At 48.5% G+C, this 26,156-nt stretch overlaps 2 protein-coding genes and 2 long non-coding RNA genes across 11 annotated transcripts in view; 1 reads left to right on the plus strand and 3 right to left on the minus strand.

The window, feature by feature from the left end:
- GTPBP1 (GTP binding protein 1) overlaps positions 1–1,838 on the minus strand; it is a 66,319-nt gene extending 64,481 nt beyond the window's left edge. For 3 of the 4 annotated variants that reach the window (XM_077948317.1, XM_077948318.1, XM_015150327.3), the window contains exon 1: positions 1,486–1,689. In XM_077948317.1, the coding sequence (XP_077804443.1) occupies positions 1,486–1,677 (192 nt within the window). In that variant the 5' untranslated portion in view covers positions 1,678–1,689. Of the gene's footprint in view, positions 1–1,485 lie in introns of all 4 variants that reach the window. The other variant, NM_001266496.1, reaches the window with a different exon arrangement.
- A 5,312-nt stretch (positions 1,839–7,150) lies between these two features.
- Positions 7,151–25,114, plus strand: JOSD1 (Josephin domain containing 1). 4 transcript variants are annotated; one of them, XM_077948313.1, is made up of 5 exons: positions 7,151–7,291; positions 7,477–8,296; positions 21,295–21,423; positions 21,590–21,784; positions 22,721–25,114. In XM_077948313.1, exons 2-5 carry the CDS (start codon positions 8,112–8,114, stop codon positions 22,818–22,820), a joined length of 609 nt encoding a protein of 202 aa, XP_077804439.1. In that variant the 5' UTR covers positions 7,151–7,291; positions 7,477–8,111; the 3' UTR covers positions 22,821–25,114.
- On the minus strand, positions 7,169–13,394 carry LOC144331720 (uncharacterized). 2 transcript variants are annotated; one of them, XR_013399089.1, is made up of 3 exons: positions 13,333–13,394; positions 9,286–10,694; positions 7,169–8,881 (listed from the first exon to the last, which is right to left on the minus strand). It is a non-coding gene; the product is annotated as an uncharacterized LOC144331720 (long non-coding RNA). The 2 variants fall into 2 exon arrangements; XR_013399090.1 differs by lacking the exon at positions 13,333–13,394 and having other exon boundaries at positions 9,286–10,703.
- LOC144331692 (uncharacterized) lies at positions 17,586–19,784 on the minus strand. The gene is made up of 2 exons (XR_013399061.1): positions 18,635–19,784; positions 17,586–17,752 (listed from the first exon to the last, which is right to left on the minus strand). It is a non-coding gene; the product is annotated as an uncharacterized LOC144331692 (long non-coding RNA).
- Positions 25,115–26,156: the final 1,042 nt, after the last annotated feature.

The following is a 26,156-nucleotide window of genomic DNA, read 5'->3' on the forward strand; positions in this document are numbered from 1 at the left end:
CCCTGCAATTTCCTACCATGTTTCTTCAGCACCTTGACCATGTGTTGACATCCAGTTTGTTTGCTCTGGAGTCAGGTCCATAATCTTGTAACTTCCTGAGTTGACTCATCAGAGCTTGTAATTGTAACCTGGATGTTTCCTGGGTCTTTTACATTATCCTGGCCATCCCTCTCTCTAAGTTTGGCCATCCTCATTATGGCATTAAAGGCACAAGACAGGACCAACTTTGACAGGCTAGCTGGCTTCCATGTGCTCAACTGAGACTAGAAGGGTAAAGAGCAGTTGAAAATAACTTTCTTAGGTTGCAGGGAAAGTTCCTTCCAGTTTAGGACCAAGTTTCATGCAAATCTGCCGCCATAAACTATAAAAAGTCACAAATAATTTCAAAGCTGGATAAAATGTCTATTGTAACTATCCTACACACGTAAGTGGTGGTATTGGTGTTCTGTCTTTTACCTACTGCTATTTAATCTGCACAGGAAATTAGGAACTATCTCGTTCACTTCAAACATTTACTGAGTCTCTAGTATGCATCAGGCACTATTAGATGTCTTATTATATATTTCTAATTTTTACAACCCATCTGTACAACGTCACAGAGGCTTTCGATGGTAGGGCAGGAAAGAGAACTCAGCCCTGTCTGACTCCCAACTTGGCATTCTTTCCCTAAGGAACGTTAAGCACCTTCAAAACACCAGTCACATCTTATATTTACTTTTCTGTTCTTCACAATGTCAAGCCGTTGGCGAGCCCTTAATTCCTGCCTACCTTCTCGACACCTCAGAAGACACGGTTTTAAACGTCCTTCACTGCTCCACTCATACAGGATGAGCTTCCACTCCCAGGATAGCGAGACTAAGGAGCCTACCCATCTTTCCATTTTGTTTCGGGTGGCCTCGAAAAGTAGACATTCTCGGACATGCTCGTCCCCAGCTGAGTTTCCTTTCCCGAGTCTGGGAAGAGACGCGGCTGCCACCCTGCCCTGCCTTCCGACTACCTGTCTTCGACTACCTGTCTTCGCGAGCGTCTCGGCCCCCTGCCCGGGCCCCCTCGCCCTTCTGCTGTCCCGCGCGGTCCAGGAGAGGAGATTTTAGGTCTTCGAATCCCCTCAAGCGGGGACCCGAAGAACGGGGAGGGGCACTGAGCGGGGACAGGGACCGCGCGGAGCGCTGCCGGCATCGGGCACCCCCGTTCCACGTGGCATAGCCGAAGGGTTGCGATCTCGGCGGGAGACGGGAGGGCGGGAGGCTGGGTTGGCGACGCGGGGAGCCAAGGTGGGTGCGGGGACCATGGTGACGGCCCCTCGCGCCACAAGCCCCAGCACGTCCCGGACACCAGCAGGTGGGCGGGCTCGGCCCCTTCCTCCCCTTCCTCCCATTCCGCGCTCCCAGCGGAGAGGACGGCCGCTGGCCCCGCCGTCGCCCCGGAAACTGCTCCGCCCGCCGCCCGCTCCCCTCAGCGCCCGCCGCCGCCGCCCGGGCCTACCTTGCTGGTGAGGTCCAGCTCTGGCTCGCCGTTGAGCGCCTCGCCGTCCTCGCTGCAGTCCGAGTCAAAGCCGCCGTGGAGTCGGGCGGCGGCCGCCGCGGCCCTGGCCGCCCCCGGGGAGCTGGGCTCGGGGGCGAACATAGAGGCCGGGACCGGCGAGTCCATCGCGGAGCGACTGCGCTCCGCCGCCATCTTTAATAACTTAGGCTAATTCGTAGCCGGCTTCCCTCCCTCCCCGGCTCATTTGACTAATCTATGCACAGAGCTCCGCCCCGCTCCTTATCGGAATAATTTATGCAAAACTTCTCCAGCCGCGTACTGGATGACACGTATCTCTAGCTAAGAAACAGTCGACCAGGCCTCTCAGCCACCAATCCCTGCAGAGCGTTCAAGTACCTAATGAATAATTAATGAGGCCCAAACCCCAACAACAAATGTCTGAGACGTCACGCGCCCTGCTCCCAGCTTGGGAGGGGGCAATACCGAGTCCCCGCTACCCGCCTGAAGCCTTCCCGCCAACGGGAGCAGAGAAGAGTATGACTGACACAACAGCCATCCAATGAGGAGAGAAATACAAACAACGTTACTTGTCAACGCCCCTTCACTCTCCTTGTTTCCAGAGGCGGTGCTGAGCCTGCAAATCGTACTGAAAAACAGTAGGCGCTGTAAGCCTAACGATGACGGACAAGGGCAGGACCCAATGGAGTCATAGAACAGGTTCCGCGCCTGGACCCGCTCACGGAGATAGTAAACTGCAAAATGAGCCTCCCACTCGATTCAGTGACTGAGGCAGTCGCTGGAACGCCGATGTCCAACGTGCTGGCATGCTCCAGGCAACTTTAATAGTAGGATCGATGCTGTACGTTCCAAGAGTTGTAATACTATAGCAGCCAGAGTGAGGCAATAATTAAATGCTGACCTTAGGGAGAATTCTACATTCACTGCCTTTGCGGAGACAATCACATGAACTAAAAACAGAGGCAAGCAGCTAAAATTAAAAGCCAAAAAAACACCCACCACTTTTGTGGTGAACTGCTAAACCGAGATCTAGGGTCTCATAAGGTAGTTTCCCATGGGTTATTTTTCCAGAGTCATCAGTTGTGAAAAGCCCCAACCCAAAATGCCATCAACACAAGTTTTAGTGTCTTGAATTCCTGTTTCAAAAGCCGGAAAACCCTAGGCCATCATTGCCTGGCGAAATTAGGGATTAACCAACGTCTAATAACGTCGGCCTTGGCCACTCGTCCCAGGCATCAAGCAAACAAGAGCATGTTTGAGAAGATAAGGAATCCAAGATTTAGGGTTTGGACCTAAACCCTAAATCTTTAGTGAGCAAGTGGCAGGATTGAAAATGGCTTTCAGTTTTGGGGATCTACCTGAGAAGAAAGAAAGTGTCTTCTTGTCCCTGTTTTCCACTACTATCAAGTCTTTCTTTTTTTTTTTTTTTGTTTTAATTTTGAGTTTCGCTCTTGTTGCCCAGGCTGGAGTGCAGTGGTGCAATCTCCGGCTCACCGCAACCTCTGCCTCCTGGGTTCAAGCAAGTCTCCTGCCTCAGCCTCGTGAGCAGCTGGGATTACAGGCATGTGCCACCACACCCGGCTAATTCTGTATTTTTAGTAAAGACAGGGTTTCTCCATGTTGGTCAGGGTGGTCTCGAACTTCCAACCTCTGGTGATCCGCCCGCCTCGGCCTCCCAAAGTGCTGGGATTACAGGCATGAGTCACCGCACCCAGCTTACTATCAAGTCTTATTTGCACAAACACAGCTGGGAATCTTGGACAGGAAGTCATCTGAGTCCAAAGGTCTTGATACTGTTCTTATGTGCTTTTTAATTTCTTCCTTGCCAAATTGCTCACCACCATCCTATATGGGCTGGGAGCAGTGGCTCACACTTGTAATCCCAGCACTTTGGGAGGCAGAGATGGGTAGATCACCGGAGGTCAGGAGGTCGAGACCAGCCTGGCCAACATGGTGAAATGCTGTCTCTACCAAAAATACAAAAATTAGCTGGGCATGGTGGCATGCACCTGTAATCCCAGCTACTCTGGAGGCTGAGGCAGGAGAATCCCTTGAACCTGGGAGGGCAGAGGTTGCAGTGAGCCAAGATCACACGACTGCACTCAAGCTTGGGCAACAGAGTAAGATTCCGTCTCACAAACAAAACAAAACAAAACGAAACAAAGTACTGGAGGCCTGAACTCATAACTGGCTTCTGAAGGAGGGGCACAGTCTTGTGGGACTGAGCCCTTAACCAGTGGGATCTGACAGTATCTCCAGGTTGACAGTGTGAGACGAATTGAATTGAACCAGAGGACATCCAGCTGGTGTCCCCTGCAGAACTGATGGGTTGCTGGTGGGGAGAAATCCACATATTTTGGTGACCAGAAGTATTGTGTTGTATTGAGAGTAGAAAATTTTAAAAAACAGACTTTGGCTTTTCCTATATGGCCCAGATTGATAGCGTCTCACCAACTGGCTCTTCCAAAGAGTTCAAGTCGGCTGGGCGCGGTGGCTCATGCCTGTAATCTGAACACTTTGGGAGGCTAAGTGGCGGATCACTTGAAGTCCGGAGTTCGAGACCAGCCTGACCAACATGGAGAAACCCCGTCTCTACTAAAAATACAAAATTAGCCGGGTGTGGTGGTGCATGCCTGTAATCCCAGCTACTCAGGAGGCTGAGGCAGAAGAATGGCTTGAACCCGGGAGGCGGAGGTCACAGTGAGCGGAGATTGAGTCATTGCACTCCAGCCGGGGCAACAAGAGAGAAGCTCCGTCTCATAAAAAAAAAAAAAAGGGTTCAAGTCCAAAATGTGCTGACGGCTGATAGCGAACTAAAAAACATGCCCTTTGCACTATAGCCGTTATCCAGAAAAGAACTCTCAGAGCAGGTACTTTTGAATTGAACAGGGAACTCTATTATGACATTTTAGAGAAGGAATTCCTTACCCTACCCATCTACACGTCTTTCTGAAGAAAAGTTGGAGCCTAGGTTCAAATTCTGTATTCACTATATACTGGGTTCACATACCATATGTACGTGACCTTAAGCAAGTTAACTTCTCAGAGCTTGTTTTCTCCTTTGAATAAATAAAGTATCTAACAGGATTAAATCAGCTGCAAATGAACTAATATACGTAAAGCACTTAGAACAGTGATTGCTGCACAGCAAGCCCTCAAACTATTCATATGTAAATATAACCACAGCCGTGAGTAGCTTACAAAATTTTTTTTTTTTTTTTGAGACGGAGTCTTGCTCTGTCGCTCAGGCTGGAGTGCAGTGGCAGGATCTCGGCTCACTGTAAGCTCCGCCTCCCGGGTTCACGCCATTCTCCTGCCTCAGCCTCCCGAGTAGCTGGGACTACAGGCGACCGCCACCGTGCCTGGCTAATTTTTACAGGGGTGAGTCACCACGCCGGGCCACAAAAATTTAAGGTAATTCAGAAGTTGGCTGGACAGAGCCAGAGGGCTCCTCACCCTGTGGCAGGCACTCCAGCGTGTCAAGTTATAACATTGAGTGTAATGGTGTTAAAATAGTCGCGTTTGGGCCGGGCCTGTAATCCCAGCACTTTGGGAGGCTGAGGCGAGCGCATCACGAGGTCAGCAGATTGAGACCATCCTGGCTAACACGGTGAAACCCCGTCTCTACTAAAAATACAAAAAATTAGCCGGGCGTGGTGGTGGGCACCTGTAGTTCCAGGTACTCGGGAGGTTGAGGCAGGAGAATGGTGTGAACCCGGGAGGCGAAGCTTGCAGTGAGCTGAGATCGCGCCACTGCACTCCAGCCTGGGCAATGGAGCGAAACTCAGCCTAAAAAAAAAAAAAAAAAAAAAAAAAAAAAAAAAAAAAAAAAAAAGCCTGGGCGCGGTGGCTCAAGCCTGTAATCCCAGCACTTTGGGAGGCCGAGACGGGCGGATCACGAGGTCAGGAGATCGAGACCATCCTGGCTAACACGGTGAAACCCCATCTCTACTAAAAAATACAAAAAACTAACCGGGCGAGGTGGCTGGCGCCTGTAGTCCCAGCTACTCGAGAGGCTGAAGCAGGAGAATGGCGTGAACCTGGGAGGCAGAGCTTGCAGTGAGCTGAGATCCGGCCACTGCACTCCAGCCCGGGCGACAGAGTGAGACTCTGTCTCAAAAAAAAAAAAAAAAAAAAAAAAGTCGCGTTTGCCAGGTGCAGTGGCTCACACCTGTAATCCTAACACTTTGGGAGGCTGAGACGGGCGGATCACTTGAGCCCAGGAAAGAGTTCGAGACCAGTTTGGGCAACGTGGTGAAACCCCATCTCTACAAAAATAAAAATAAAAATGAGCCAGGTGTGGTGGTGTATGCCTATAGCCCCAGCTACTCAGGAGGCTGAGGCATGAAGCTCGCTTGAGCCTAGGAGGTCGAGGCTGCAGGTGAGTCGTGATCACGCGCCACTGCACTCCAGCCTGGGAAACAGAGCAAGACCCTGTCTCAAAAATAAATATTTAGGCCAGGCGCGGTGGCTCACACTTGTAATCCCAGCACTTTGGGAGGCCGAGACGGTTGGATCTCAAGAGTTCGAGACCAGCCTGGCCAACATGGTGAAACCCCATCTCTACTAAAACTACAAAAATTAGCCTTGGGTAAGTGGCAGGGGCCTGCAATCCCAGCTACCCGGGTGGCCGAGACAGGAGAATCGCTTGAGCCCAGGAGGTGGAGGTTGCAGTAAGCTGAGATCGCCCTATTGCAATTCAGCCTGGGCTATAAGAATGAAACTCCGTCGCAAACAAAAACAAAAACAAAAACAAACTAAATTTAAAGTGCAATTTCTTCTCGTTTTTCCAGTTTTACGAAAAACCCCAAAGGAGGGCAGCTAAGGTGGATACTGATGCCTACCACGCACCCTAAGAGTAGGTAAAGGGAAAAAAATGAAATCCACGTGGGACTGCGAGTAGTTCGCCGTTTCCCGACGACGCACACAATGCGCTTAGGTATACTTCGCGCAGAGGTCTCTGCAGAGAGGAAAGCCACCGTGAGAAGAGCGGGGAGCCCCCAGGCAAGAGGGCAGTGGCTTGTGTGTAGTGAACTGAAATGCGACACCACGGAACTGCAACAGGAGTCTCCTTTCCACTTGAAATGTGACTCAAAGCGAGGCACCTACCCTTGGCGCTCCCTGGACAGTGCGGCACGGTCGGGCCCACTAACCAAGGCAATTTGCGCCCGACCGAATCAGGTGCTCCAAAATCCCCCCTGGTGAGCCGCGCGTTAGCCACACAGAAAACAGTCAACGCAGAAGGAGCGAGAACGCTCGGCCGAGAAGCCTGGCCCAGAGAGGGGAGGGGTGCGGAAAGCCGCGGACGGCAGCCGCTGGCCTGCAGGACTCCCTCAGGCCGCCCCACCCCGCCCCGCCAGGGACAGCGCAGAGCCGAGCGGCTGGACCCCAATCCTGCCGGCCGCCGCCGAGCTCCGCAGCCCGCAGCCCCACACCCACTGCTCCGCCACACCCCAACCGTTCAACTTGGCCCGTACACGCCCGGCGTCCCCGGCTCCCAGGCCGGTGCCGATGACGTCACACCTACGCTAGGCGTGACGCCACGGCTGGGAGGAGCGAGGACGGCGCCAGAGGGCGTTTCCGGAGCACGCGTCGGGCGGGGGCCGGTGACGTCGGGCTCAGGTGCGCGCGCCCGCCCGCGCGGCCCAGTTGGCGGCCCGCACTCCAGGTGGCGGCCGTTGTCGGTGAGGGGACGGCTGGCGTTGAGCGGTCCCGACGGCGTTGGGGTCTGCAGCCAGGGGCGCGGCGGGAGGGCGTCTGGGCCTGCGCTCACGTGACGGGTGGGGAGGTTGGTGTAGGGGCGGCGAACCGGGTGGGTCCGGGCTCAGGAGCGCGAGGCTGACTGTCCGGCCCCACCCCTTGCGGGCCAACCCGTCGCCGCGCGGAAGGAACCTTCCCTCGGGCAGGGGCCGGCCCCGCCGCGCACTTCCCGCGCCCGCTCGCCGCTGACCGGAGTTGTCTCTTCCTCCGCAGGGCCGCGGCCAGAGGGCGAGAGTCCGCGCCTTCCGAGGGAGCCGCGCCCTGCGGGCCCCACCGTACCCAAGGGGATGGAGGGCTGCCCCCGAGGCCCCCGCGCGGCTCGCGGTCCCACGCCTGCCGGCCCGCGCTAGCTGCTCGACTCGTGCGCGTTATCCGCCACCCAGGCCTTGTCTCCCGAGTCAGTGGCGTCGTGGTTCGAAAGAAATGGAAGAAAAGGAGCGATGTGACCGATGCTGTTCGGTCCTCCTGCTTTGAGGCCTGGCATTTGCAGAGGGAAACAGCAAGAAAATCGTGGGGAGTTTTGAGGGGGGTGGGAGGGAAGGGTGGGGAAACGGAAACAAGGTCTTACATTTTATGGGTTTTTTTTTTTTTTTTTTAATTCTGCAATTTGACAGTGGTAGCAAAATGAAAGTAATCCAAAAGTTATTTTTCTCTTGAGAAGAGAAAAGAGGTGGGTTTTTTTTTTCCTTTTGATTCCAGTCTTTTCTCCCAGTGACAAAGCATAAATCATGGACACCAGAGAATAAGGTGAACCTCAGGAACCCGGAAAAGACTGAGAAGGTTACATTCTTCTTCTGGAGGGAAGAGTAGGGTGTTTATAGCCATCTCTGGAACCTAAAACAAAAAACATGAGTTGTGTGCCATGGAAAGGAGACAAGGCCAAATCTGAATCATTGGAGCTGCCCCAGGCAGCACCCCCACAAATCTACCATGAGAAACAGCGCAGGGAGCTTTGTGCCCTCCACGCCCTCAATAACGTCTTCCAGGACAGCAATGCCTTCACCCGGGATACGCTGCAAGAGATTTTCCAGAGGTAGGGGACCCTTCTCCTTGGCATCTTGATACTTACTGATATTTTTGGATTTCTGTGGGTGGGATAATGTCTCAAGTTTCATAAACCTTTAAATCTATAGGTATTAGCTAGATGTCATTAGCAGGTATCAGGGACACAAGACAGGAAAAGATAATCACTACTATGTATCGGGCACTCACTGTGGGCTAGGAAAGTGCTCATATTCTCGGCTGTGTTTTCTCGAGTGATCTGCTCAACAATCCCATGGAATACGTGTTAATACGTGGTGTTATTTCCATTTTACTGATGAAGACACATTTAGTTCCGTACTTTGCTCAAGGTAACAAGACTTGGAGCTGGGGTTGAATTCTTACATCTATGCTGTTGACCACTATGCTAAATGCCTCTAAAGTTCTGCTGCCGAGGAGTTTACAGTCTAGAAGTGGGACCCGATACGTACACGTTCAGTCGCCTGTCATCAAAGGTGGAATGTGGTGACTACCACAAGCAAGAGGTATACACAATGCTCAGCTTTTCTGTGAGCCATGTGCTGGCAGTGGCGCTGTTCGTACATTGCTTTGTGTAGCCCTCCTAACAGTCATTTCACTGCCTGTATTTTACTGATAGAAAGGTCAGGTAATATGTCCAAATAGCTTCTAAATAGCAAAGTTATAATTTGAAGTTGACTCCAGATCGCCTCTTTCTCCTTTATTCTAGATGGCCTTTCTTATCCATTTAGAACAAATGCCACCCCACGGGTTAGTAGAGGTTCAGCTTTTGGCCAAGCACGGTATAATCCCAGCACTTTAGGAGGCTGAGGAGGGCGGATCACCTGAGTTCAGGAGTTTGAGACCAGCCTGGCCAACATGGTGAAACCTCGTCTCTACTAAAAATACAAAAATTAAGTCGGGTGTGGTGGTGCACACTTGTCCCAGCTAGTCGGGAGGCTGAGGCAGGAGAATCGTGTGAACTCGGGAAGTGGAGGTTGCAGTTAGCCGAGATTGTGCCACTGCACTCCAGCCTGGGTGACAGGTCTCAGAAAAAAAAAAAAAAAAAAAAAACTCAGCTTTTTTCTCTTTGCTTTGATTTTCTAGAATTACTTTAAAGGTTTTGAGAGTCAGTTCTGTGGTGTCTTGATGGACACAACAGCATATCTGCAGTCCATAGCAACTCAGATGGTGATCTTGCCTGATGACCCCAACTAGAAAGGGTTAGGCCCACACAGTCCTCACTGAAGAGGAGCTCAAGCGTTCTTCAAGCAGTACATATTGACAATTCCAGAAGACCTTTTTCTTACTCTCTTAGCTTGGAAATGAAATTATTGCCACATAGGGACCAGAATTACAGCTGGTAGCAACCTATTTGGGGTGATTTGTAAAACACAGGTATGGACCATTTGTCCTGAAAGAGCCAGAGGCTTACTCTTAGAAGAATGTTAATCCCCAGATGCAGACAAAACTATAATGAGAGTAATTATTTTCCAATGCCAGTAGTAACCAGAGTAATGCCTTACCAGGGTAAATATGTTATTTGCATCATGGCCATTATCTGGCAGCAAGTAGAATTGACTCTTCAGGACCTGGGGCACTGGGAGGTAAGATAATTTGTCTCAGATCATCAGGTCATGTCACTGAAAGGAGAACCCAGTACATTGGACTGCTTCCTTTTGGCCAGCCGTTAGTATTTCTCCTACTCCTAATCAGATTTGTAAATTATTTCCTGATCTAAAACTAGGGAGAAGAAAGGACTCAGGGTGAAATACCTGAATGTGCTTAGTACTTTGTGATATGTACAGACAATCTTGCAACAACCTCACCAATAATGAACTTAGGAAACTAGGATTCATTTTAGGCGATTTGCCCAGTTTCACCCACTAGTAAATAAATTCCAGAAACAAGATTCTGTGTATCCAGTCACACACTGGTAAAAAAGTTTTCACTTCTGTACGTTTGGCCCCTGATCTGACTATGGGAATAATGATGGAATCACTAACACGTATGAACACTTGGTGCAAAGCACCATTCTGAGTGCTTTCCTTGTGTTCACTCAGTCCTCATACTGATCTTCCAAGATGGATTCTGTTGCTGCCCATTTTTCCAGATGAGGAAATCATGGCGCAGAGAGTTCATAGCTATTGATGGCAGGATTTGGCCCCATGCCTTGTGACTCTAGAACCCACCCCACTAACTGCTCTCCTGTTTCTCGAGTACTGGAAGGGCCTGTAGAGTGCTGTCAGTAGCTGTTCCTCCAGCTGCTGAGCTGGGCCAGTACTGACATTCTGGACTATGTTCATCAAGCGTGTGTGGATGGTAACAGGAGTTTCTCAGCTGTGTTCTCCTGAATACAAGAATGGTAAATATTTGCTAAATGCCCACATGGAACGAAGATCCTATTCCTTTTGAAGCTTTGGCGAATTGTACTGCACTCCCCAATTCTAGCAGCATAATAAAAAGATCTAAAAAGTGCTGGCAGAGGCCGGGCGCGGTGGCTCAAGCCTGTAATCCCAGCACTTTGGGAGGCCAAGACGGGCGGATCACGAGGTCAGGAGATCGAGACCATCCTGGCTAACACACTGAAACCCCGTCTCTACTAAAAAATACAAAAAACTAGCCGGGCGAGGTGGCAGGCGCCTGTAGTGCCAGCTACTCCGAAGGCTGAGGCAGGAGAATGGCATGAACCCGGGAGACGGAGCTTGCAATGAGCTGAGATCCGGCCACTGCACTCCAGCCCGGGCGACAGAGCGAGACTCCATCTCAAAAAAAAAAAAAAAAAAGTGCTGGCAAGCCAGCACGTAAGGGCATGTATTCTGTCCCAATTCCATAAGTGGAATTCTGCGTATAGTATTTTATATTGAAACAATGTGTGAATAGGTAGGAACAAAAAATAAAGAAGTGTGAAAGGAATCTAGAGGAAAAAGCAAAGGGAGAAGAGGTGAGGGAGAGAAGATGGAATTTTTTAAACAAACACTGACTAGCTGCCTGTGGAGTGCCAGGCACTGTGAGGCACCATAGAGAAAACAAGTCAAACAGGCCTCAGCCCCTGAGAAGCACTTCTCAGCTATCCTTTAACCAAGCCTTGAGATTAGATTTAAGTGAAGTTAGAACCCTGGCATTTAGAGCAATTAAAAAGTGAAAAGTGATCGATTTGGACCTTAGCAGAAATAATTCTATGCTGTTTTAAAGTGTGGCTAGTGAATGGTAGAAATGGGAGGGAAATGTTGATAAGCACTATTTGTTGAGAGGAAATTCATCCTAGCGGTTGAATTTTAGCCAGAAGAAAGAAGCAAAATACAAAAGCAGGGTGGAGTTTCAACAGAGTTGTGGATATGAGATGATTCATGCTTAGAAATGAATAGGAACTCAGAGCTAGGCTAATGACTCAACATGGCGGCAACAAGGACAGGGAAGAGAGGAGTCAGGTGTGTCAGAGGCTTGGTCCAGGATTTGAACATAGTGGTAACATCTGCAAAAAGAGGTCATTTGTTTAAAAAGCATCTGTTTTCAACCTGTGAAATTGGAGAAAAGATAAACTGGGCAAGTGTCATCAGTGTATATGTATACAGATGTAAATATTCGAGCTCATCATTTTATGTAAAGAATGTGGGCCAGGCACAGTGGCTAACCCCTGTAATCCCAGCACTCTGGGAGGCAGAGGCGGGCAGATCACCTGAGGTCAGGAGTTTGAGACCAGCCTGGCCAACATATAACAAAACCATGTCTCTACTCAAAAATACAAAAATCAGGCCGGGCGCGGTGGCTCAAGCCTGTAATCCCAGCACTTTGGGAGGCCGAGACGGGCGGATCACAAGGTCAGGAGATCGAGACCATCCTGGCTAACATGGTGAAACCCCGTCTCTACTAAAAATACAAAAAACTAGCCGGGCGAGGTGGCGGGCGCCTGTAGTCCCAGCTACTCAGGAGGCTGAGGCAGGAGAATGGCGTGAACCCGGGAGGCGGAGCTTGCAGTGAGCTGAGACCCGGCCACTGCACTCCAGCCTGGGCGACAGAGCGAGACTCCGTCTCAAAAAAAAAAAAAAAAAAAAAAAAAAAAAAAAAAAAAAAAATACAAAAATCAGCTGGGCATGGTGGCACACGCCTGTAGTCCCAGCTACTCAGGAAACTGAGGCAGGAGAATCACTTGAACCCGTAAGGTGGAGGTTGCAGTGAGCCAACATCGCACCACTGTACTCCAGCCTGGGTGACAGAGTGAGACTCCCATCTCTCAAAAAAAAAAAAAGTGTCTAAGGTTTGGAAAAAAAGGGTCATAGAATCAAATTATATGATTCTCAGAGGCTGAGGCCTGTTCGACTTGTTTTTTCTATGGTGCCTCATAGTGCCTGGCAGTCCGTGTAGATCAAATTATATGATGGCAGCTTTGCTAGGTTGTTTTGAAAATACTCAGGCCTGAAACATTTTCACTAGACTCATCCCAGTTTTTAAGTGATCTGATTCTTGCATCTAGCTCTGCATTCCTCTCCCAAATAGGATTTTTCCCCCCACCCGAGATGGAGTCTTGCTCTGTCTGCCCAGGCTGGAGTGCAGTGGCATGATCTCAGCTCACTGCAACTTCCACCTCCCGGGTTCAAGGAATCCTCCTGCCTCAGCCTCCCAAGTAGCTGAGATTATAGACGCCCACCACCACGTCCGGCTAATTATTGTATTTTTAGTAGAGACGGGGTTTCACCATGTTGGCCAGGCTGGTCTCGAACTCCTGACCTCGTGATCCACCCACCTTGGCCTCCCAAAATGCTAGGATTGCAGGAGTGAGCCACCACGCCCAGTCTTGGATATTTAATATTAAAATGTATCCAGGGCTGGGCTTGGTGGCTCATGCCTATAATCGCAGTACTTTGGGAGGCTGAGTTGGGTGGATGACTTCAGCCCAGCAGTTTGAGACCAGCCTGGGCAACATAATGAGACCCTATCTCTACAAAAAAATTTAAAAATTAGCTGGGCATGGGGGCCTGTAGTTCTGTAGTCCAGCTACTTGGGAGGCTGAGATGGGAAGATGACTTGAGCCCAGGAGGTCGAGGTTGCAGTGAGCCATGTTCGTGCCACTGCACTCCAGCCTGGGCAAAAGAGTAAGACCCTATCTCAAAAAAAAAAAAAAAAAAAAAAAATCTAGGCAAAAAGTAGCTTGGTATCAAGGGAAAAAAATCTAATGAAAGTTGGAAGGGACAAAGAGATTGGGGATATTGGTGAACGACTAGCATTTTCTACCACAGAGGGTGACTATTCCAGCCTCCCCATTACATAGTCCCTGAGCAGGTGGAAGGGGCCACATTTAAAAGTGGGTGATTATAACTGAGAAAAGTTGTTGTTAAGTATTAACCTCTAGAGACTTGAATTCTCTCGTCCAAGGGCTAGGCAAACATGTAGTAATAATAGCTAACATCTACAGATTACTAATGTGTGCCTAGCTCTTTGACCCATGCCTGATTTAGAAACATCAGGAAGTTCTGAGCCATATTTTCTGATGTCACATCTCTTCAGATCTGATAAGGAAAGAAAGAATTAGGGTGGGGAAAAGAATCTTGATAAAATGTCTTCCATTTCCTTTTTTCATTAATATCTAAATTCATCACCATAGTCAGACACAGTGGAAACCATGAGAGAGGAACAGGGACTTATCTGAGGACACAGACAGTGGGGACACCTGGACTAGAGCCTGTCTTTTCACTTTTTTTTTCCTGAGACGGAGTCTCTCACTCTGTCTCCCAGGCTGGAGTGCAGTGGCACGATCTCGGCTCACTGCAAGCTCTGCCTCCCAGGTTCAGGCCATTCTCCTGCCTCAGCCTCCCGAGTAGCTGGGACTACAGGCGCCCACCACCATGCCTAGCTAATTTTTTGTATTTTTAGTAGAGATGGGGTTTCACCATGTTAGCCAGGATGGTCTTGATCTCTTGACCTCGTGATCCGCCTGCCTCGGCCTCCCAAAGTGCTGGGATTACAGGTATGAGCCACCGCATGCGGCCCGTCTTTTCACTTTTACATCACTTCACAACTCATGGCTCTAACTTCTGACTGTGATGACAGAAGTGAGAGGCTCACTTTGTAGCCCAGAATTTATTTCTTTTTTTTTTTTTTTTTTGGATTTTAACTTTTATTTAAATTTAATTAAATCTAAATAACACGCAGAAATTGGCTACCATATTGGACAGCACAGCTCTGAAGAGTTCAGTGGGAAGCGTTTTTGTTTATCTGTGAAATAAATCTGCCTCACCTACCTCACAGAGGTGTCTGGAACAAACAAGGTGATGAATGTGAAAGGACTTTACTCACAAAAGGGATCTGAAAAGACAGCAGTGTGAACTGAGTGGGCTTATTCATACAACTCTTTATATATATACATTTTTTTTCTTTTTTTTTTTTAATTTTTGAGTTGGGGGGTCTCACCTTCACCTAGGCTGGAGTGCAGTGGTGCGATCTTAGCTCACTGAAACCTCTACCTCCCAGGCTTAAGCAATCCTCCCACTTCAGCCTCCCGAGTAGCTGGAACCACAGGCATGTGCCACCATGCCCAGCTAATTATTTTATGTGTTTTACTTTTGGTAGAGATGGGTTTTGCCATGTTGCCAGGCTGGTCTCGAACTCCTGAGCTCAAGTGATCCGCCTGCCTTGGCCTCCCAAAGTGCTAGGATTATAGGCATGAGCTACTGCACCTAGCCTGTTAATATTTCTGTTAAATGGTGCTTGCCAGGCTGTTTTGATCTGTTTACATTTCTGTGTCTCTGATTTGACCCTGAGCCCTTTGAGGGTAAGAACCAGTAGGACTGTTTCACGGTTGTACCCCCACAGCCAGTGGCTGGCATGTAGCTTGGTGCTCATGTTCAAGTGAATGAAATGTCTGCAGTCCAGAAGGGACTCCTGGCAGCAGGATCCGAGGTTTGTGGTGAAAGTTGGGTGGGCAAAGAGAAGGGGGCCGAGGGGAGGAGGCAGGTCAATACAGTGGTGAGACAGAGTGAGGGCTTCTGCTCCCCCACTCAACATTTGAGACCCATCCAGAGAGAGCAGGGAGCCAACTCCTGAAGCCAGAAATACTTTCACACAACAGAGTATGAGGCTTGTGGGAGATTAATTGAGAAAGGCTGGTCAGAGGAGAAATGATCTACTCAGCACATTCTGCTCATTGAGGAAGGCCAAAATGATCTTAAAATTTCTGCCTAGCCAGGATTCTGGGGGTGGGTGCTGTGGTTTCCTTTGATTTGATTGATGGTGTCGGGGTTGAAGGTGATTCCTCAGGCTCTCTACCCTTCCAAGCCTTCCTCTGCTCTTCTGGCGAGTGGAAGAGGGATTCTAGAAACTCTCCAACAGAACATTTGAGGAGGTCACTGTCTGGATTATTGTTTTCTCCACTCATGAATGACCAGGAATCACTGTGGGGGCTGGGTGTCCTATTTTGCATGAATTTGAAAGAAACTTTATTGCTGAAGACTCTCGGCTTCTGTCCCAAACTGAGTCACAAGAACTTGATTTATTTTTACTCCGCACCCCTCTGATTGCTTTCTGAGGGTCCTTCCACTAGAAAGAAATTACACTGTTGGAAAATCAGAGAGGAAACTTCACAGTTCCAGCCTGAAAACAAAAGCAGGCGTGCAGGCATCTCTTCAACCCTCTCTCTCCCAGCGGAGGGACACTGGGTCAGCTCATGCAAGAGTCTGCAGAGCTGTAGCCCAGAATTTCTATGGAAATCATTAAGACAGTCCTGAACAGGAGTTTGCCAAGGAGTCTCAAGAATACTTTCCACTGGAATCATCAGGATCCCATGGAACTCAGTGGGACTGGTGTGTTGAAATATCCAGAGCACTGTCCAGTATTGTTTAGGGTAGAGGCGAATCCTAGCCCTGCCACTCACCAGCTATGCCTGACTATGCAAGTCACCATAACCTTTGCACCTCAGCTTCCATGTTTATGGTATCAAGATGGCTGGAAGTGATAAAGCCCGTAAAAGCAGTTAACACAGTGGCCACTTGATTACTGTTAAAAGTACAAGCAAGTGCTGGTATGGTGAATACACTGGGTGGGCCCCACTTATTCAAATGACCATTCCTCTAGAATGAGATGGAAGCTACTCTCAACATTTCCTGTACTCAGATTGCCCAACATGTGTTGAGTTGCCAGTGCCTAGCTGTGAGGGATATAAAGAACTATCCAGGAATTTAGTGTTTGATTGAACATATATAAAATAACTGAATTCTCCAACAGTTCTATAAAATAGTAATTATTTCCATTTTTACAGGCAAAGTAACAGGCATGGAGATTAAATCTCACAGTTAGTGTTGATGGTGCTTGGATATGAACACAGATATGTATGGTCCTCACTCTCCCTCCTTTTTCACAGAGGATCCAGGGAAGATCCTATGGAAGAGATAGGGTGTGAAGAAGCTGTAGGATTTGGCTTGGAACAGGAAATAGGATAAAAGAATAGAGGCTGCTGGCACAGTGGCTCAAGAGGGAGGCTGAGACAGGAGGATCAGTTGAGCCCAGGAGTTTGGGGCTACACCACTGTAATCCAGCCTAGGTGACAGGAAGAAAAAATAGAATAAAGGCCATATGATCATGGTGCCTAAAGTGCACTAAGCCCAATGAGAGGGATATAGCTGGCCAGGTGGGGCCAGGAGGTACCAGCCAGGCAGTTGGTACCATTGTCAGTTCCTGTGTATACAAGGGGAAGTGAATTGATGCCTTGGTGAATTTGGCAGGAACATAGAGGCTGAATTGGTGGAAGGAACACTTGGAAGCAAGGTGATCAATTTAGAAATCTGTTTCAAAAGTCAAGGTGTGAGGTGAGGAGCCTCTGGTTAGGAGAGAGATAGAGTGGTAATAGGAACGGATTTGAATCCAAGACAGAAGATGAAGGACGGGGAAGAAAGATCATTGGAACCCTGGTTCTATAAGTTATACCTCAAAACAAGTGTGTGGTAAATTTGTTTGGAAACTAAAACATATTTTATAACCCCTTGCCTTGAGACTGAAGGTGAAGATTAGCATGTTAGGGACTCCAAGAATTCTGCAGGAAACCCATTTACCTACTTGGTTCATTCAGCTGTTACTGTATTGGCTGCCTTCTGGAGTCCTCTGTTAATGAACATGGAAATGGCATCTCCAGGAGCACTCTTGGGAAGTGCTGCTCTAAGGTTTGAGCCTGGTAGGGAGTTTGATGGTGAACGAGGTAGAAGACTGAGCATTTTGTTGGAGCCGTCATTCATGTACTGGTCAGAGACTTCACTGAAAGGAACAAGAAGCTATTAGAAGCTTGGGAAAGGGAAAAGAACCAATTATATCTGGGACTAGCCCTTCTTTCATATGTGTTCTCTTTTTTTTTTTTTTTTTTTTTTAAAGAGTTTTGCTCTTGTTGCCCAGGCTGGAGTGCTATGGCACAATCTCAGCTCACTGCAACCTCTGCCTCCCAGGTTCAAGCGATTTCTCCTGCCTCAGCCTCCCGAGTAACTGAGATTACAGGCACCCACCACCACACCTGGCTAATTTTTTTGTATTTTTAGTAGAGACAGGGTTTCACCATGTTGGCCAGGCTGGTCTCAAACTCCTGGCCTCAAGTGATCCTCCCACCTCAGCCTCCCAAAGTGCTGGGATGACAGGCGTGGGCCACTGCACCTGGCAATGTGTTCTCATTTAATCCAAATGTGCAAGAACCCATGGAGAGCCTTTGTCTTTTTAAGCTATGTTTCAGCCCCAGGCCTCAGGGACATAGCTGGCCTCTCCTCTTTTCAAGCCCCCACCCCCTGCCACTCTGATTCTTGGGTCCTTGCTGTAAGATAGCAAAGCGTAACTTTGGGTTCAAATGAATCCAGGGTTGGATCCTAGTTCTGTCACTTGTAAGTGCTCATGGGCAGGTCAGTTAAAACCACCAAACCTCACTTTTATGGATCTATACAATAGAAATAATTCACATCCTCATAGGTTTATTGTGAAGATTAAATGAAATGCAAATTAAAGTACCTTATCATAGTGCTTGGCACAGAGGTTTTTCAATAAGTGGTAGTTATCATTACAGGTAAGATAAAGTTTGGTTGCAGATTTCTTTGCTAGCCCTGGAGATGAGCATATAAGCCCTTTTAAGAGTCAGTTACTAATGTTTACAGGGAAAGAGAAGGATAACAAAAATAAACACTGAACATTTCAGCAAACATTCCTTGGGCACCTGTCTTGTGCCAGGCACTCTTTAGGCCCTAGCAATGTAGCTTTCAGATAGTCAAAGCCCCTGCTGTCAGTCTAGTATAGAAAAACAGACCAGGCCAGGCGCAGTGGCTCAAGCCTGTAATCCCAGCACTTTGGGAGGCCGAGACGGGTGGATCACGAGGTCAGGAGATCGAGACCATCCTGGCTAACACGGTGAAACCCCGTCTCTACCAAAAAATACAAAAAACTAGCCGGGCGAGGTGGCGGGCGCCTGTAGTCCCAGCTACCCGGGAGGCTGAGGCAGGAGAATGGCGGGAACCCGGGAGGCGGAGCTTGCAGTGAGCTGAGATCCGGCCACTGCACTCCAGCCTGGGTGACAGAGCGAGACTCCGTCTCAAAAAAAAAAAAAAAAGAAAAGAAAAACCAATGAGAAATCCATCTGGTAGTGACAGGGCTATAATTAAATCAAAAGGTTGACGTGAGGTGGTGACTGGGAGAAACTTATGGTTGGGTGGTCAAGAAAAGGCCTCTCCGGAGGTTACAGTGAGCTGAGATGGCTCCATTGCACTCCAGCCTGGGCAACAGAGCCAGACTCTGTCTCAAAAAAAGAAAAAGAAAAGAAAAGGCCTCTCTATGGCAGTAACATTTGACACCCAAACAATAAGGAACTACAGAAAGAACATTCCAGACAGCGGGAACAGTGAGTGAGTGCATGAGTGCACAGTGAGAAAAAGAGCTTTGTTTTTAGAGAACAGTAAGAAGGTCAGTGTAATAAAAGGTAAGAGATGAGATCTGCAGGACCTTGAGGGCCTTGCAGGCCAAAGGAAGTAGTTTAGAGTGTATTTAAGTGCTTTAGGTGCCATTGGAAGGTTTTAAGCAGTGGCAGCAGTATGTTTGTTGTTTTTAATTTTGGCTTTTTTTTTTTTTTTTTTTTTTGAGACAGGGTCTTACTCTGTCACCCAGGCTGGAGTGCAGTCATGGCTCCCCACAGCCTTAACTTCCCTGGCTCAGGTGATCTTCCCACCTCAGCCTTCCAAGTAACTGGGACCACAGGTACATCCCACCATGCCCACCTAATTTTTGTATTTTTTTGCAGAGGCAGTGTTTTGCCATGTTGCCCAGGCTGGTCTCTAACTCCCAGGCTCAAGCGATCCTCCCACCTTGGTCTTCCAAAGTGCTGGGATTGCAGGCGTGAGCCACCACCCCCGGCCAGGAGCAGGGGTTTTTTTTGGTTTTGTTTTTGTTTTTGAGACGGAGTCTCACTCTGTCACCCAGGCTGGATGCAATGGTGCAATCTCGGCTCACTGCAGCCTCTGCCTCCTATGTTCAAGCAGTTCGCTGCCTCAGTCTCCTGAGTAGTTGGAACTCCAGGCGTGCACCACCACACGTGGCTAATTTTTGTATTTTTAGTAGAGACGGAGTTTCACCACGTTACCCAGGCTGGTCTTGAACTCCTGACCTCAAGTGATCTGCCCACCTCACCCTCCCAGAGTGCTGGAATTACAGGCATGAGCCACCGCGCCTGGCCCGGAGTATGTTTTATATTTGAAAAATACCAGTATTGCTGGGTACAGTGACTCACGCCTATAATCTCAGCACTTTGAGAGGCTGAGGCGGGTGGATCACAAGGTCAGGAGTTTGAGACCAGCCTGGCCAACACAGTGAAACCCCGTCTCAACCAAAAATACAAAAATTAGCTGGGCATGGTGGCGGGCGCCTGTAATCCCAGCTACTTGGGGAGCTGAGGCAGGAGAATCGCTTGAACCCAGGAGACGGAGGTTGCAGTGAGCTGAGATCGCACCATTGCACTCCAGCCTGAGCGACAGAGCAAGACTCTGACTCAAAAAAAAAAGAAAAGAAAAGAAAGGAAAGAAAAAAAAACCAGTATTTTTGCTGTGCACAGAAAAATTTAAAAAACACTTTACAAGATTTCTTAAGTTTTTTAGAATTGACATCCTTGGCCTAATGTCTTGATTCTTTTCTGGAGATGGCATGTAGTAGCCTCTTGAAGATGCACTTTATGTCCTGAAGAACTCACCACACTTCCCTTTCTCCCCTTCACACAAAGCCCAAAGGTATTCCCCTTGAACCCTTCCTTCAAAATGGCCTTTCCTCAGCTCCTGGCCTGACAAGTTTATGAAAGCAAAATAATAGGATTAGAAATGCCTTCAACATGGACCTTGTCTTGAAATGCAGACTGGCTAAAGCAGCCTGGAAGTAAATGACTTCAAGCTGGGTGGGCAAACCAGTGCTGCAGCTGAGTTTTGTTTGCTGGGCACAACTTTTTTTTCAGTTCATTTATTGGGTATTTTAAGAAAAATTTATTCAAGTACCACACACACACACACACACACACACACACACACACACACACACACACACACACAATGCCTTTAGGTGGGTCATGCATTCCAGTTTCACATAGGCCTCACTGCTTTTTATTGCCTTATGTCCAACCCCAGTTTATACATTTGTGTCACCTGTCTAGGCTCCTGTATGCCTTTCAGTATTTAATGATTAATGATTACCAAGTATACATGCCTTAAATAGAAAGCAGAAGTGACAACAGTTACTATCCATGCAAATGAAAATATTGAATCCTATTTTCCAGTGTTGAAAAAAAAGGCTTACATGAGGCAGGAAGATCAGTATCAGGAGGAAGACTGCAGAAAGGCTGTGGGAGGCTGGGATTTCATAAGTGAGGCTCCTTCGTGGAACAGTTACAAAATACTTAGGTAGAAGCCAGGGAAATTTCACTTGAATGTTGGGAAACTAACTTCCAGGAGCAGTGATGTCAAGTGCTCTCCACCCCCGGTAGTGCAGGGTCAGGAGGGGTTAGCCAGCCCAGCAAGTCTCAGCCTCCTCTTTTCACATTGGTAGGTTGTCTCCAAACACCATGGTGACACCTCACAAGAAGAGCATGCTGGGAAATGGCAACTACGATGTGAATGTCATTATGGCAGCACTTCAGACCAAAGGCTATGAAGCTGTTTGGTGGGACAAGCGCAGGTAATCTGAATCAGGCTTGACTTGATGGAGAACAGCACGGTTGTGGTATAAGCTTTTAGTACTTGGGCTCATGGCATGAGTGGGGAGGTAGCCATTTGTGGTATTACAGCCAGGGAACCTTGGGAAGTGTGCTGCCTCAGATTCTGCCACTATTTCTCCCCTGCAGGGATGTCAGTGTCATTGCCCTCACTAATGTCATGGGCTTCATCATGAATCTGCCCTCCAGCCTATGCTGGGGTCCACTGAAACTGCCCCTCAAAAGGCAGCACTGGATCTGTGTCCGAGAGGTGGGAGGGGCCTACTACAACCTCGACTCCAAACTCAAGATGCCGGAGTGGATTGGAGGCGAGAGCGAGCTCAGGTAATCAGCACCTGTTGTGACTAAGGCGCTAGGCTGCTTCATTTCTTATGTTGGGGACACTGAGCTCATCTCTGGTTATTTGACAAAGGAAATGAAATTCCTGTGCCCTTGGATTCTCTCCCTACCTTAGAATCATAGTGTCTTGGACCTGACCCTAATCTTCGATGACCCACCAGTACTTTTAAGTCCTTTTGGTAGGGAAGATGCACAGCCTGAGATACCAACCTTCTGGTCTGGTGGGGCTGGCATTGTAATGTTCTCTCCATTTAAGACAACTGAGACAGTAGTTGCCAGTTCATAGAAAGGAAGACAGACATTCAGGCCGAGGAGGACTGAATTTCCCTAGGACCAAAGAACATTTATAAAAATCCTTTAGAGGTGGTGGCTCACGCCTGTAATCCCAGCACTTTGGGAGGCCAAGGTGGGTGGATCACCTGAGGTCAGGAGTTCGAGACCAGTCTTGCCAACATGGTGAAACTCCGTCTCTACTAAAAATACAAAAATTAGCCAGGCGTGGTGGCGGGCGCCTATAATCCCAGCTGGTCAGGAGGCTGAGGCAGGAGAATCGCTTGAACCCAGAAGGCAGATACTGCAGTGAGCCAAGATCATGCCATTGCACTGCAGCCCAGGCAACAAGAGCAAAACTCCGTCTCCAGACAAACCAACCAAAAAAAGTCCTTTATAGTACTTTGGGTACTGTTATTCACAGATCCAGCTACTGTTGGCAGTAACTATAAGGATGAGCAAAAATTTAGGTTGGAATTTTAAGTGGAAAGATTGGAGGGCAACCAAACGTGGACCCCTCCAAAGCCAGATGACTACAGAAATGTGTTTTGGGCCGCCACGGGTATAGTAAGGTTTCAGGTGACTTTGTGGTCCTGAGACTGGAATTTGCAACTTGACAGTATTTCATTTTTTCTGTCTCTTTTTCCATAGGAAGTTTCTAAAACATCATTTGCGAGGAAAGAACTGTGAACTCCTGCTGGTGGTACCAGAAGAGGTAGAGGCTCATCAGAGTTGGAGGACTGACGTGTAGCAGTTCTCCCCAACCTCCCTCTCGCCTCAGCCCCCTCAGTCCTCTGTGATGTGCTGTGGCCTCTACAGTGGGTCTGCCCTTCCCACTTCCCCAAACATCTCATCGGGTTTTTCCCCTTCAGATCTGACAGTGCAATAGGACAGACGTGTGGACTGTTGTAAGAACTACCCCGTGTTTTGTTCCTGGGCAAGGAAGGTAGGAGCTCTGTGCACTCAAGGCCAGCGGTCACAAACCCTTGTTTTATTTAAGAGAGGAGAAAGTGGAGCGGGGAGGGAATCCTAGCTTATTTTCCCTTTTCTATGAGGACTTGACATAGGTTCTGCTGAGTTGTCACTGCTGCTCCACACTCACCTAGAGATGCTGTCTCCACTTTCCGTCCTGTCTGGGTCTGAAAACAGTGGGTCTGAAGATAGTGCACACAAAGCCCATGTGACTGGTTTGAAGGACCCAGAGCATAAAGGTCTCTCAGGAAACCATGTCCAGAACCCTAGCAGCGGTACAGTGAGCTGTCTCCAACCCTTATCCCCGGGTTTAAGGGTGATTTATGGCCACACATGGAGGATTTTTTTTGTTGTTGTTGTTTGAGATTGAGTTTCACTCTTAGTTGCCCAGGCTGGAGTGCAATGGCATGATCTCGTCTCACTGCAACCTCCACCACCTGGTTCAAGCAATTTTCCTGCCTCAGCTTTCCGAGTAGCTGGGATTACAGGTGCCTGCCACCACGCCCGGCTAATTTTGTATTTTTAGTAGAGACAGGGTTTCTCCATGTTGGTCAGGCTGGTCTCGAACTCCCGACCTCAGGTGATCTGCCCGCGTTGGCCTCCCAAAGTGCTGGGATTATAGGCATGAGCCACTGCACCCGGCAGAGTTTTATAATGAAAAATTAATTAATATTCCATGCTAATATTCCAGTATGAAGTAAGATACTGAACAGGATGTGGCTAAAGCCAAACTGGGACAGCCACGGGGTGGCTTGGTTTCTTCACTCCAGTGTTGTCCCTACCATTTCGCAACATTGATTTAGGAGGCTCTGGGACAAAAGAGAAGCCAAAGAGCAGTTTTCCCAGTTTACTTACTCTGGCAAAATCAGAAAAAAAAAGTCTGCCTTTGACATCAAATTCCACTAATTTGGGGCAGAGTTGGGTGAGGAAAGTATTGTGAAGATAAGCTGCTTGGAATAGGGACAGCCAGAATTCAGTAGACGCTCTAGGCTCAGAGGCTGCCACTATAGTGCCAAGCTCCGGCTGGGTGGTTCTGTACTGTATGGATGGAATAGGACCTGGGTTGGTCATCTTTATGTCGTTTCCTTTATGTATCAATGGAAGTTCAACCTGCCCCTACCTCTTGAAATAGTTGTAGGCCACTTTTCTCTTGTAACTTTGGAAAACAAAAGAGGAGAAATAAGTATACCACACGTGTGTCTCCAGAGTGGATGTGGTTGCCTCAAGGCAGGTGGGCAGGCAGGGGTGACCCGCTGGCCCTCAGATCAATGATCTCAGTGGGTCTGAGAGCTGCCCCACTGGCCAGACTTCTCTCCAGCAGCAAAGCCAGCCTGGGGCTTGCATGTTGATCCTGAGCAAGCTTAACGGGGTGAAGCTGAGGCTTTCTCCCCCTGTGACTGGAGTGCATGTTGACACCAGCACTTTTTCTGCACATGTATCTTCAATCCAACAAGGCCATTTTTTTTATGCTGAGTAACAGGCCACCAAGCAGCTACTGCATTATGTCTTCTCAGCAACCGGCCGCAGTCTCTTCTGCACCATTTTCTACACCAGACCTGCTTGGCACCACAGGGAGCTGTTTTCCCACCCTGTACAATGACATTCCAACCACCACCAGCCAGACGTTACAGCCAACCTTGCTGATTGTCACAAGCAGGACCTTGGGGCCACTGGCACTGTCAGAAATAGTAAGCCATTTCTTGGGAAGAGGAGGAAACTCCTCTCCACAAATCTGCTTGGGCCTGTGCAAATGGCACTTCAAAGAGTCCCCATGCACTTGGAGTCCATGAGCCAATGGGATATGCAAAGACGCTTAAACATTTCAGGGCTGGTTTCTCTGTTCATATCCAATCCTGGTGCTTAGGAACAGGGACCCATGCTGATGCCCAAGGGCAAAAAGCCCCACTTCCTTTAAGGAAGTGAACAGGCCTGACCCTGATGCCCAGTAACGGGCAACCCTAGGCTTTTTGTTTTTCTTGCTTTTATTCCTTTTTGTTGTTGGCCTTGTGCTGGGTTTGTTTACAAAAGATGTATTTTGTTTAACCAAATATTAAAAATGGAAAACTCCGTGTATGTCTCCTTGTCTGCCTGAGTTCTATAATTGTGTAAAGAAAAATAAACTTAAGTATGATGCTGTTTTAAAAGGAATTCATTGCCAGCATAAGTCATCTTTTAGAGACATCATGCTTTAAGTCTTTCACCTGAGAAATCCAGACAAAATACTCACTGAAAAGGGATTTGGTTCAAAAGATGTCCCCTGGCCGGGCGCGGTGGCTCACGCCTGTAATCCCAGCACTTTGGGAGGCCGAGGCGGGCGGATCACGAGGTCAGGAGATCGAGACCATCCTGGCTAACACGGTGAAACCCCGTCTCTACTAAAAATGCAAAAAATTAGCCGGGCGAGGCAGCGGGCGCCTGTAGTCCCAGCTACTCGGGAGGCTGAAGCAGGAGAATGGCGTGAACCCGGGAGGCGGAGCTTGCAGTGAGCCGAGATCGCGCCATTGCACTCCAGCCTGGGCGACTAAGCGAGACTCTGTCTCAAAAAAAAAAAAAAAAAAAACAAAAGATGTCCCCAAGACATTTTTCAGTACAACTAATTTTGACAGTTTGAATAATCCATGTAAGTACAAGTTTGTACCACACTGGTGACTAGTGTTTTTCCCTAGTTAACAAGTGAAAGATCATGCATCTGCCCAGCGGGCCTGGGCCCAGCCTCACTATCCTGAGCACACAGCAGCAGTGTTCTGTAGTTGGACTGCCTGGATTTGAATCCAGGTCTAGCACTTAACTCTGTGGCCTTGAGCAATTACCTTTCTCTGGCTGTTTCCACTTCCGTAAAATGGGAACAATACCACCGAAATTGTAGTGTTGCTTTATCTAATAAATAATTCACATAAAAGGTTTACTCTGGCCGGGTGTGGTAGGTAACGCCTGTAATCCCAGCACTTTGAGAGGTCGGAGGCGGGTGGATGGCTAGAACTCAGGAGTTCAGGACCAGCTGGGGCAACATGGCAAAACCCTGACTACCAAAAATACAAGAAACTATCTGGGCATGGTGGGCGTGTACCTGTAGTCCTAGCTACCCAGGAGGCCAAGCTGGGAGGATCACCTGACT

The sequence above is a fragment of the Macaca mulatta genome, chromosome 10 (assembly GCF_049350105.2).
Source record: "Macaca mulatta isolate MMU2019108-1 chromosome 10, T2T-MMU8v2.0, whole genome shotgun sequence".
NCBI classification, from domain to species: Eukaryota; Metazoa; Chordata; class Mammalia; order Primates; family Cercopithecidae; genus Macaca; species Macaca mulatta.